This window comes from Erpetoichthys calabaricus, chromosome 16, assembly GCF_900747795.2.
Source record: "Erpetoichthys calabaricus chromosome 16, fErpCal1.3, whole genome shotgun sequence".
Taxonomy (NCBI): domain Eukaryota; kingdom Metazoa; phylum Chordata; class Cladistia; order Polypteriformes; family Polypteridae; genus Erpetoichthys; species Erpetoichthys calabaricus.
In genome coordinates, this window is record NC_041409.2 from 55,759,318 (window position 1) to 55,772,652 (window position 13,335).

At 40.6% G+C, this 13,335-nt stretch overlaps 1 protein-coding gene across 2 annotated transcripts in view; it reads left to right on the forward strand.

Annotated features, from left to right (window-relative positions):
- The window catches only part of ptpn21 (protein tyrosine phosphatase non-receptor type 21), a 94,421-nt gene that overhangs the window by 35,424 nt on the left and 45,662 nt on the right, over nucleotides 1-13,335 (forward strand). For both annotated transcript variants that reach the window (XM_051919884.1, XM_028822266.2), the window contains exons 2-3: nucleotides 2,866-3,166; nucleotides 13,091-13,260. In XM_051919884.1, the coding sequence (XP_051775844.1) occupies nucleotides 2,987-3,166; nucleotides 13,091-13,260 (350 nt within the window). In that variant the 5' untranslated portion in view covers nucleotides 2,866-2,986. The remainder of the gene's footprint in view (nucleotides 1-2,865; nucleotides 3,167-13,090; nucleotides 13,261-13,335) is intronic.

Here is a 13,335-nt window from a genome sequence, read left to right on the forward strand (position 1 = left end):
TCGCTGTTCATGGGTGCCAGTTTCTTCCACCGGGTCTTCAATTCCATGTAGTAGCAGTACATATCGGTGTCTTGTATGTCTGTAGTACCGTGTTAGCCATTATGATTGTAGTGGGAAGTCAAGCAAAATGACACCTTTTCAGGCAAGATGTAATATTGTAATCTCTTTAGTGAGCCAATAAAAGGTGTCATTTTACTTGAATTCTCACTATAAACAGTGTTTGAAATTCATATTTAAGTTGTGTCATACTCTACTGGTCTGTCTTTGCTGTTCTTTACTGTTCTGCATATGAAAATTGCATTCTGTTAAAATCTGAAATCGCTCTAGTACCCCTAAAAATGTGTAACACTTGTATCTCTAATTTATCTATAGAGTCTTTAACTGGAATACCTGTATTCCCACCATTATTCACAGTTACTATTGGCTTTTTACTTTTTTTTATATGAAGTATAGGGAAAGTATTGGAATCCTCCAAAAATTCCATTTAGAGATTTTGATGAATCACAATGCGTTAGACCTCCCAGAGTCTGAAAATACCATTTTTGGAATTATGTGTGTGTGTGTAAACACAATAACTTGAGTATGCTTTCACTTATGTCAATCAAATTTTGCATACAAGTTTTAAAACTTGACAACTTTACATATCTCAGTAGTCTGTAGTCCATCTCTTCTGTCTTTAACTTCTCATGCTTCAAGTATTTCAATGAACAACATTGGGCACTTCATGTGTATATTCTCATTTTCTGCCTTTTACCATTTTTTCCCTTTCTTACTTATGAATCAAGTAGCCCCTAACTCATTTAACTATCTGAGTACGTTTATGCTTACTGCCTGCTAAGTTAAAAGCCAACATTCTTTTCAAAATCCAACAACTGTGCATCCCTGTTTTGAAGCAGTGACTACATGGATTTGGAAAATGTCTTTCTGGATCAGCCTTAGAAATTGCCACTTCCATGCCGATTTGCCCTACATGTTGAATCCTTTCAGATTTGCTGAACACCATAGTCCTGTATATTCTGTATCTCTCTGGTCTGCCTCTGCGAACTTCACAATATTTACAAGTATTGTCTATTCAAATGTGGATAGCATATCTGAGCAGCTTAAGCTTGGCAACAAATTCTTTAATTTTGGATATGTTGTAATGGTGGGTAAATTTAAACTTTGTACCCTAGTGAAATCCACCTCTGTCTTAATCCCAAATACCTAAGATCAACTGGGTTGTTCCTTCCCAGGAGTTTTTGCTGGTATTGATTCTATTACCTTGTGTATAGTCCCTTAGCTGTTTTTCACTTTTTTCTTTATATTCAGTTGTCTTTCACCATTGCAATGCTGCTGCATCTTGTAGCTATCTCTTGCTGGAGGTCAGTTTCACATTCTGTCTTGTCATCTGTCTCCCATTCTCTACCTCAAAAGTTTTTTGTTTTTTTTTCATGCAAAAGTTGTTTAAACAAGCAACATTGATGATGCCAGTTGATGGTGGTACTAGGTTTTGATATTTGCACCTGTTAGGGAGTCAAAGGTATGTGCTCACCAAATATGATTACTGTATAAGGCTAGTGGTGAGCGAGAGGCATCACAGAGTGTGAATTTTGAAGAAGTTGTTTCGGGAGTGAGCAATCTATAGCATGAGAAAAGGCCTCCATTATAATTTGGTTTAATTCCGTAATAATTTTATGTTAGTAAGATATGAGGAGTGGATCTACCATCAGGGCTATCTGGTTGCGCATAGGTGCCTGTGATGGCAAGGGACCTTTTAACCAAACCTCCAACCAGACACCTCAATGAAACAATTTAATCTTTGCACAAGGAAATGTCCATGGGGGACCACTCCTCCTGACCCGCTTGACAAAATTATTGAATCTTTGCATGCAGAAATGAGAAAAGGAGGACAAAATTGATGAAACAATCAAGTGATATATACCATGCTGCATTGAACTACTGGGTATCTGTAAGATGCATTATTTAAAATAAGATCATCTCTCTGTTAAGGTGCTAAGATACCCAGGGTCCTGTGGGTATCTTAATCAAAGCGTGAAGATATGTACCGCACACACACTCAGTGTATGAATTACCTGCATCCCTTCAAATTGTTCATGCATTGTGCCACACCTGTGTTGGTTTTCTGCTCCTTGTATACATGCCTAGTTTAAGACTTTAAACAAATGATTGTGGATAATAAGTTATTGATAATCTTAAGAAAAAACATAGTCCATTTAAAGGGTGAGTCACTTTACAAATACTTTAATTGAACAATGTGAACATATTCACCCATTTACACACCAGGTTTGTATGACTATGGGTAAGGGTTCAAGTGCATGCACTTTTAAACATGAAACATTTGTCATTGTACATTAATTAAGCAAACTACTAATATTGTGTTTTTATATTCCCATTTATTTGCTGTTGTGCTGGCATTTTTATTCTTTAGTTCCTCAATTTCCTTTTTCAGATTTTTATTTTCTTCACACGTTCCCTGGACTCTACTAACCAATTAATGGAGCGCAGTTAAAAGATCCATCCTATCTCACTTATAGAATATAGAATGGGAAAAGCATTGTCTATTATTGAATGGGTTTACCATACTGTGATGCACATCACCATTTTGTCTAATTTTACACATTTATATTATCAGAAAAAACAATATAACAAATCCCCACAATCTGTTTAATCAGTTTAATGTATTGGGAAGATCCCTAAAGTAAAATGAGTTAATTAGAGATAACAAGGGAATCACTGATTAATACTGAAGCTGCTCTTGGCAACCATTGACATTTAATTGTCATTTTAGGATATACTCTTAAAAAATACATTCAAATTTGGTCAATAATACTCTGTCAATTAATTACTTAATTTTTTTTTTTACAGTGGCACTGGTTTTCATTCCAGAATGTAAATGCTTGAATGCATGTTTTTTATGACGGCTCATTTTTGAAGAAACACACCAAAGTTTTCATCAGCCAGCGTTTTTGCTGGCAGAAAGTGAAACATGCCCTTGCCGTTTGGACTGAAATTAAAGAGAACTCGAAGGTATACAGTATCCAGTAAAAGTTGCCTCGTCACACGAATTCAGCTCCTGAACAATGAGTTTGTGGAGTTTACTTTGTCTGTAGAGAGCACAGGACAGGAGTGTTTGGAAGCAGTTGCACAGAGACTGGAATTGAGAGAGGTAAGAATTTTTTTTTCTTAATTGTAAGTTGTTCTGCCTCGTACCTTTCCAAATTTTGCTTCACTGCAGTGCTGTGTGTGATGACTGTCTGATTTAATCTGGAGAAATTCATCTATTATACTCATAATTACAGTCTTACTAGCATAACGAAAACCCCATTTATTGAAACGGGCTTAATGGTACAATGGTAAGTCTGTGTGTTTCGATTGTGTCCTGCAATTTTTAACCTCTGTTAACAGCATATGCCAACCTCTACATCCCTTTATCTTTATGCTTATTGTTGCCTTTCTTTGTTGGACATTCCAGCCCTGTTGTGCATTATGTGATGCCCAGATGCATGAACATATGCCAAATAGCTTATTATCTTATGCTGGCTACTAGCCTTTGTCACGGGGTGGGGGGGGGGGGGGGGGGGGTCTGCTGGAGCCAATTCCTGCCAGCACAGGGTGCAAGGCATACTAGCCTTTGTTCATTGGATATTCCCGCCCCTGTGTGAATGCTAAACCATATCACACCCTGCAAGGGCACGGATGTAGGACAGATGGACGTCTTTTCGCTTTATATGTACATAGAGATTTTAATCAAAACCAAATAACTGAAATCAAGTTCATTTTAGTCTATGAAAAGAGACTTCCCTTTTGGTCATATTTTATTCATTTATATACTTCACTGGAGACCATATAATGTATGTGTTAGGTTTTTTTTAGTTTATTTGTTTAAAATAAAGCTTATTCACATTTTGATGATGGGATATGGTAGAAAAAATGTGTACTAAGCTCTGTATTGGGTGTTTTTGGGGACATTAGTTTGCTAGTGTGCAAGACATTAATTACAAATACGGTACATTACAGATAGAATAGCATGAAAAATAATATGGAACAAAAACAGAAAAGCATCATGTTGGATAAAAACTATTAAATATTATAAATGCAGGAAATATAACATATTAAGCATCAAAAGGATTTTAGCCCAAAATGCCATTGTCCTAGTTCGGACCAACTCTGAAAAGGATCACAGTGAGGACAAACTAAAACAATTAGAGCAGAATTCTATAAAGATCTAAAGAGGAGTTCATCATGGGTGATGACTCATCCACTCCATGGTACACTAAGTGCAACAGTAGAACACCAAGAAGAGAATGAAAAACAGAGGAGACTTAAAAGCTGCATTACAAAAACAACTCATATTATTAAAAAACAAGAAGGAAGAATTCAAGCTTATTGGTGGAAAAATTGGAACAGTATGGTAAATAGAATGAAAAGCCACCTTTAAAATTTCAAACTATAATAATAGTATATTTTGTACCAGATGAATTAAGAATATTGCTTAAAACATGAGTTAAGACAGTTTTTGTGCTATGACCAGGCCAGATGGCTGATAGAGGTTCCCCATGGAAATTAAAAACTGAATTTGGGTTGGGAGAATTCAGCTTTCTCTGTGGCTTGGACAAGAAAGTATTGGCTGTATGTTGTCAAAGTGGCGCTATTGCTTATTTTTCCCCATTCACGTATTCAATTTCAATGTGATATGTCACTTTTTTAGTTTTTAATAACTTTGCAAGAATTTATAAATTCCTATTTTCATTTTGTCATTCTGGGCATTAAGTATTGCTTGATGTGAAAGGCTACATCATAGCAAAATATGAAAAGCGTGAAGGGATCTGAATACTTTCTCAATCCTCCATAGGTCCTTTAGTGCTTCCAGTTTACTACAGTTAAGAGCAGCTTTCCTTCTTTCTAAATCTAGCAGCCTCAGGTTGTGCATTTTTATCATTGTATCAGCAGACCTGCTGCAGACATTCTGCCTTAGTATGATGGAAGGAGAGGTTTCAGCCATGTAAAAGCTGCTTTTCATTTCCAGTTTGGAAAAACTAAAAATCTACACAATGCATATGTTTTATTGGTATACTTGAAAGTAAAATGTGTTTTGTAGTCTTTTGAGTTTGTTTACATAAATTGTATAGTCTGTCTGTTCTATACACCGTTATTTTGGTGATCAATTCATACCAGCTTTAAGTGTCTTTGCATTAAGCAGATGAATCACTGCATTTCACCTTGTGAACCATACTCTTGTTCATTGAAGCTGGACTATGCGACACGCAAGCTAAACTCTGTTTCTTCCACTTATATGTCAAGACATCAAAATTCCAATTTGAAATAGAGGGATGCTTATTAAAATTTTTAAGTCTGTGTCCTCATTAAAATGAACTCTGCAGGACAGTATCAGTTGAGGTTATGAATGAAGATGCTGATGTTTTCTAAGAAAGCAATTTACACTCAACGGCCACTTTATTAGGTACACCTGTTCAACTGCTTGTTAACGCAAACATCTAATCGGCCAATCATATGGCAGCAACTCAATGTATTTAGGCATATAGACATTGTCAAGACAACCTGCTGAAGTTCAAACCGAGCATCAGAATGGAGAAGAAAGGTGAATCAAATGACTTTAAACATGGCATTGCTGTTGATGCCAGGCAGGCTGGTCTGCGTTAGTCGTGAACGGCGAGGGGTGAGATTTGCAGGAGGGCTCCTTTTGAAGACACACAACGTATAATCCACCACTATACACACGACAGGCAGGCACGAAACAGTCCATTCATCCTAACTGGAAACAATCCAGGGTACAAATGGACTTTTCAGTAGACACGTCGGACAGGTTACACAAAAACACAGCTCTCCTGGTGTTCCGCCGGGCCCCCTTTTTTTCATATTTCCCGCTGGCCTTTCTCATCCCCAGCAGCCCCTGCTCCTACTTCAGTCTTCCAATGAGGGTAATCCCCCTTGGGGCTGCTGGGAAATGGAGTTCTTCCCGTTGTAGCACTGTTACACACTTTTTTCTGATTGATCAACAATCAGAATATATGGCAAAAAATAGGTTTATGTTAACAGCGTAATTTCAAAAAATAATGATGACACCCAAAATATTAACTGGCACTTTTGGATGCAGAGTTATTCATATGGCAAAGCTTTGGCTGCCACTTGATATTGCTTTCCTCTTACAAGGTTCAGTGGCATATGGCCCAGAGTTTTCCAACCTGTAGTGGTGACATAATGGGAGATCTTTTAAGCAATCTATTATAGTTGACCTTTTTGCTAATTATTCCCACAAACAATAGAAACAACAGAAAAATTTTATAACTATGCTTACCTGGCAGCAGCAATCTCATTTGATGACCTAATGACAATTTTCAGAAAAAAATCAAAATGGTGTTCTAAAGTTTTCTAAATTTAGGTGTGTTACATTTTAAGCAGGTATTTATGTAATTGAAGATGTGAGTTCCAAAATCTGCTACTTACACCTTTTGGTAAAATTTAGTGAACACGTGATTGTGACTTTTCATGCAGTTGGTCATGCGCGAAAAATATGTTTGAGCTTCAAAACCTGCTAATTGCAACAGTGTAGCACTATAGTTTTAGGGATTTAGCTTCAAAATCTGCTTACGGACCCAGATTTTCCTATTTATCTCCAAAATGTATCTTTTGTACTTAGCTAATTTTGGAACTGAGCTCTTCAATTATCTATTTTGTCATTGTCTCAGCAAAGGATTTTGCATAATATTTAAAATTTTGTTGTCATTGTTTTTGTCAATTTTAGTCAACAAATACAATGGTGTTGGTTGTTTTTTCTTAACTATAAATAGTTGCTGTTGAAAGTGAAATAAAATCCCACACCCCCAAGCTTCTGGCCTTGAGCTTTGAGTTGTGGACATTCTTGTAATCAAATCTGATTTCAATTTACTGTACTTATCTAATCTATTAATCATGCTATGAATCTTCTGTTAGGACGTTAAAGAATTTGGCCTCCAGAATTGCTAATACATGCTGCTGATAAAGAGGTTGCTCAGCACTAGCTTCAGTTGTGATAACTGTAGGGAAGATGCATTACTACCTTAACTGTTAAGGATAAGATATTGAACACTGTTATTGTTGCTTCATTGGTCTTTCCACCTGTTCACTAAACACTGTTAAGACATTATATATACACAAGGGTAAATTAAAAAGTAAAGGCAATTTGAAATTTATGCAGTAACCACAACAGAGTGAAGCTGATTAAATATAATGTATTTGCCATGGCTTATGGGTAGTTCAAACACACACAGTGCAGCACTGTGCTGTTAGTCTACGTGAAGGTCAAATGAACTTGGAGGCTCCGCTCTGGGATTAGCAGCATTGCTAAACAACGTGCTGTAGTGAGATTTCGTTGGACAAAGAAACCTGCTGAGGATTTTGGCTCAGTATGGGAGTGAAAATAGCATGACTCAACAAAAAAAAATTATGAACGGGTAGAAAGGTTTATAGTGGCAAGAGCAAATATTTTGTTGGTCAACCAACATCATGCACACAAGCCTTTGTCGACATGGCAAATTCCTTCATTAGTGAAGACCAATGGATTATGCTCTCCGCTCTAACTGTCATGCCTTTAAACTCTTTGTACAGCACTGCCTTAAGTCAGTAAATTTGACATGCCCAGAAATTTTCCGTTATGTAAAATGACATGGTCCTGCGACAACATCAGCACCTGCAGTCAGCAAGTCTAACATACCCCACGACTAAAAGTCACATAATGTAACATTGGCTTTAAGGACAAAAGATGCACTGAACTGCTGAGAGAGCGGATGTTTGTAATTTCTGCCTTTTGGTCCTTGTTATCTGAGTAAACCTCAGAGCTTCCATTGTAGTTCTTGGAATGTATTTTTTATTTGCTTAAGATTTGAGGCACTTAGTTCTCATTCATTTTTAGTGCGATATTTATATTTGTAAATATACGTCTGTTTCATTATGATGCAGAAGAGAACAAGATGACAGAATTTCGTTTATCTCACTAAAATGTAATCATACAACAACCATGGTTCTTTTCATTTGTTTCAAGTTGAAAAAAAACTGGGAATGAGCTTTTGGAAATTCTCTGTACTATTTGTGTTATCTGAAATATTACAAAATATTACAATATTATTTGTGATATTCATTAGCAAAAAAATCTGGAAAACACAGTATAGTTGAGTATATTCATGTCCTGTCATAGGAAGGTCAGTTGCTGTCCCTAAAAGCTTTCCCTACACAAAATATTTGATTTCTTTGCCACCATACATCAATGAGCAGAGAAAAATATAATAATTATTTAAAGGACTTATTACACAATGAGGACAGCATAATATTGCAAAACACATATTCACATTTACGTTGAACTTTTTATTGCAGATTAGCTTATGAAGCTGTGCTAAAGTTCTATCTAATACTAGACAACCCGCGGCATAGCATATGCCGCATAATTATGTATTGATGGGTGAACACTTCCTGAACGACACAGTTGTCCAAACAGAAGTGAAAACAAAATCGAGCCTGGTGCATTCTTTAACTGCCTTCTCTGCCTTGTAGCGCAGTGGTAGTGTTGCTGCTTTGCAGTAAGGAGACTATGGAAGATTTTGGGTTTGCTTTTTTCCGGCTGCTTTTCTATATATAATCCACCAAGACACCCGACCATGGTGGGGGGGGGGGGGGGGGTCGGGGGGGGTTGTGTGCGGACACAGGGACGTATTCAGAGGGAACATATGACCCCGCACTCACTGGGTATTCCTCGTTTGTTGGGAACAATTGCAAGCCCCGGTGCCCATTACAAATGGGGTTCAACGGCTTACCCACGCCTGTCGGCGCCGGGTAGACACACGTTGATCCATTCAGTGTATCATGCGTGCAGTACCGGACATCACATACCTGTTAATGCTCAATCTCACGTGGCTGAAAGCCACTTGTCCCTCTAAGAAGTTGGACGCCTACCGCTTGGCGATCGCGTAACTATTAAGCAGGAGGGAGTCTCATTCGTTTTCGGAATTAACCAGACTAATCGCTCCACCAACTAAGTACGGCCATGCAACACCACGCACAGAATCGAGAAAGAGCTATCAATCTGTCAATCCTCTCCGTGTCCGAGCAGGGTGAGGTTTCCAATGTTGAGTCAAATTAAGCAAGATTGTGTGTGGCAAGTTGTTGCGTTCGAGCGCATGAGCAGGCTCTGTGAATGTCTTGAGAGCGTGGGTGGACGCGTGCCGGGGAATAATGAGTATCTATATATCTTCTTAGATATAGACAGCGTCTGATAGTTGTGATGGTTTTACACTCCAGTACATTGCGGTGAATGCTGGTAACAGTCAGGCGGGCAGGCGTATTAGAGTTGGTGCTCTTAGAGTTGGTGGGCGTGTCTCTCTAGCGGTTCGAGTTCATGGGCGGTGCTCTGTCATTTGTATCCCACGGTCGGATGACTTTGTGGATTATACAGTGGAACCTCGGTTCACGAACGTCTTGGAACATGTACAACTCGGTTTACGACCATAAAGTTCGCCAAACTTTTGCCTCGGTTCACGACCACATACTCGGTATACGAACAAGCCAGGTTCCCTTTCGGTTTGTACATGTTCAGTCTCTCCCTGTGCATTTCCTGTGCAGCGAGCAAGAGAGAGAGCGCGACACACACACACACACACACACACACACACACACACAGGCAGCGTGAGAGAGAGGCAGCGCGAGAGACAGAGGCACATACACAGGCAGTGAGACAGAGAGAGCCACGCACACACACAGGAGCACGTGCGAGAGAGGCACGCACACACAGGCGCTCCAGGCTCGCAAAAGAGAGACGCATGCACACAACCACAGGCGCGAGAGAGAGAGCGAGCGAGGGATGCATAAGGTAGAGAAGGCTTGTTTTTGTTTTCAGTTCTATTTACAGTGATCGGTTCGTAGCCTGCATTGTTGCAATGTTACTTTTCTTGGTGGTTTATTAAATTACGTATTTTTCAAATGTTCATTTTTTCCCCTGTGCTTAAAACTCATTAAAAAAAGTGTTTTTAGCGAGCGGTTCCTAGCACTATAGCGCGAACTATTGCAGTGTTAGTTTTCTCTGTTGTTCAAGGTTTTCTCAGTGTTTTTACATTTAGTTTACCATTACACTGTGCATTCTATGGTATAATTAACTATATTTGTGCTTAAAAACTAAAAAAAATATATATTTACATACAGTTTGTACGGTCTGGAACGGATTAATTGTATTTACATACAATCCTATGGGAGAAATTGCTTCGGTTCACGACCAACTTGGTTTACGACCAGAGTTTTGGAACGAATTATGGTCGTGAACAGAGGTTTCACTGTATATGGAAATGCAGCTGAAACCGAAAAGAGAAATGAAAAGTCAACGTGGCTCAGTGGTGCATGTGTACTGTAGCAGAGACGAAAGTGAATTGTTCCGTCCAGGCACATGAGCAGGCACCGTGAATGCCTTGAGAGCGTGGGTAGACACGTGCTCGAGTTGGTGGGCTGGGCTTTGTGAGTTGACTGCTTTCAAAGCGCTGCATGCTTTCATGGGTGTCTTGCTTGCTCTGGCGGCGGCTTACTGAATTATATATATCGATACACAGCCTCTTCTTAGATGGTCCTGCCGCATCCACCCTCGTTCTCGAAGCATACACACCGCTTGGTCATGGGCGGGGAAATGTCTTCCGTGTTCCTGCAGGACCATCTAAGAAGACGCATGTTTGTCGCAGATGCGAATTGCTGTATGTAGCGTGTAAAACAGTTTGCAATGGTGCATGCGGTCGTGCGTCGTAACCGAAAAGTCAACGTGGCTCAGAGGTCCATGTGTACTCTAGCACAGACGAACATAAATGACGCCGTTTTTTCCAAGGCGTCGCGTCCGAGTTGGTGGGCATGGCTCTTCGAGTTGTTGTCGTATCCAATGGTCTTAGAGTTGGTGGGCGTGGCTCCTTCCTGCATGCGCCATGGGTATCTTACTTGTCGGCAGCTTAGTGAATCCACACCCCTTCCTGCATGCTTTCATGGGTGTCTTGCATATCCTGCATGCTTTCATGGGTGTTTTGCTTGCTCTGGCGGCGGCTTAGTGAATTATATATATAGATGTTGTTTTTTTACATTTAGTACCTACATGAAGCAAGATAAGTCCCTCCAGCTTGTCCTGGGTCTTCCCCGGGGCCTCCTCCCGGTTGGATGTGCCCAGAACACCTCACCAGGGAGGCATCCAGGAGGCATTCTGATCAGATGCCCGAGCCACCTCATCTGACTCCTCTCAATGCGGAGGAGCAGCGGCTCTACTCTGAGCCCCTCCCAGATGACCGAGCTTCTCACCCTATCTTTAAGGGAGAGCCCAGACACCCTGCGGAGGAAACTCATTTCAGCCGCTTGTATTCGCGATCTAGTTCTTTCGGTCACTACCCATAGCTCATGACCATAGGTGAGGGTAGGAACATACATCAACTGGTAAATTGAGAGCTTTGCCTTACGGCTCAGCTCCTTTTTCACCATGACAGACCGATGCAGAGCCTGCATCACTGCGGATGCCGCACCGATCCGCCTGTCGATCTCACGCTCCATTCTTCCCTCACTCGTGAACAAGACCCCAAGATATTTGAACTCCTCCACTTGGGGCAGGATCTCGCTCCCAACCCTGAGAGGGCACTCCACCCTTTTCCGGCTGAGGACCATGGTGTCGGATTTGGAGGTGCTAATTCCCATCCCAGCCGCTTCAAACTCAGCTGCAAACCAATCCAGAGAGAGCTGAAGATCACGGCCTGATGTAGCAAACAGGACAACATCATCTGCAAAAAGCAGTGACCCAATCCTGAGTCCACCAAACCAGACCCCTTCAACACCCTGGCTGCGCCTAGAAATTCTGTCCATAAAAATTATGAACAGAATCTGTGACAAAGGGCAGCCCTGGCGGAGTCCAACTCTCACTGGAAATGGGTTCGACTTACTGCCGGCAATGCAGATCAAGCTCTGACACCGGTTGTACAGGTACCGAACAGCACTTATCAGGGGGTCCGGTACCCCATACACCCGGAGCACCCCCCACAGGATTCCCCGAGGGACACGGTCGAACGCCTTTTCCAAGTCCACAAAACACATGTAGACTGGTTGAGCGAATTCCCATGCACCCTCCAGGACTCTGCTAAGGGTGTAGAGCTGGTCCACTGTTCCGCGGCCAGGACGAAAACCACACTGTTCCTCCTGAATCCAAGGTTCGACTATCTGACAGACCCTCCTCTCCAGAACCCCCAAATAGACATTTCCAGGGAGGCTGAGGGGTGTGATCCCTCTGTAGTTGAAACACACCCTCCGGTCCCCCTTCTTACAGAGGGGGACCACCACCCCGGTCTGCCAATCCAGAGGCACTGTCCCTGATGTCCATGCGATGTTGCAGAGGCGTGTCAACCAAGACAGCCCTACAACATCCAGTGCCTTGAGGAACTCCGGGCGTATCTCATCCACCCCCGGGGCCCTGCCACCAAGGAGTTTTTTGACCACCTCAGTGACCTCCGTTCCAGAGATGGGGGAGCCCACCTCCGAGTCCCCAGGCTCTGCTTCCTCATTGGAAGGCATGTTAGTGGGATCGAGGAGGTCTTCGAAGTACTCACCCCACCGACCTTCTAAAAGTCTTATCTGCTCAGTTTATGTAGCAATATGAAACATGTTGCATAAGAGAAGTGAAGTCTACTTCTTTGTTTAGTCTGAATGACGTGATATGCATTTTATATATACTAGGACAAATAAAGTAATATAAGTATCTGGTCAAAAAATTTTTTTGAGACTTGTTAATTACTTTCATACATAGTTTTTCCATACGCCTGGAGAAAATGTTTAAATAAAGTAATCTTCTTTCATCTGTTTCTAAACTTGAATTGGCAAGGTATGAGATAAATATAAACAAATATGCAGCTTCTTCAGAGAGTTAAATTAGTATTAAAAGTGTTGATTATGCTGTTATTTTAAAGCTGCATTATCATTTTTGCTATGGTATTTTGCATTTGAAACTTGCACCTTTTTTTAATCATGTACTGGATTTTCTTTAAAAACAGCGCATATTAAATAAAATCTAAAATATCCTGTTTTTTTTTGTTTTTTTTTACAGGTGACATATTTCAGCTTGTGGTATTTAAATAAACAGAATCAGCAAAGATGGGTAGATCTGGAAAAGCCTCTTAAAAAGCAGCTGGATAAATATGGCCTGGATGCCACTGTTTATTTTGGTGTTCTTTTCTATGTGCCAAGTGTCTCCCAGTTTCAGCAGGAGATTACAAGGTAAAGCCATTACATGCACATCTGGTTGAACCACAAGAGTCTCTTTAGCTCCTTCAAATATTTCTGGTAAATTGT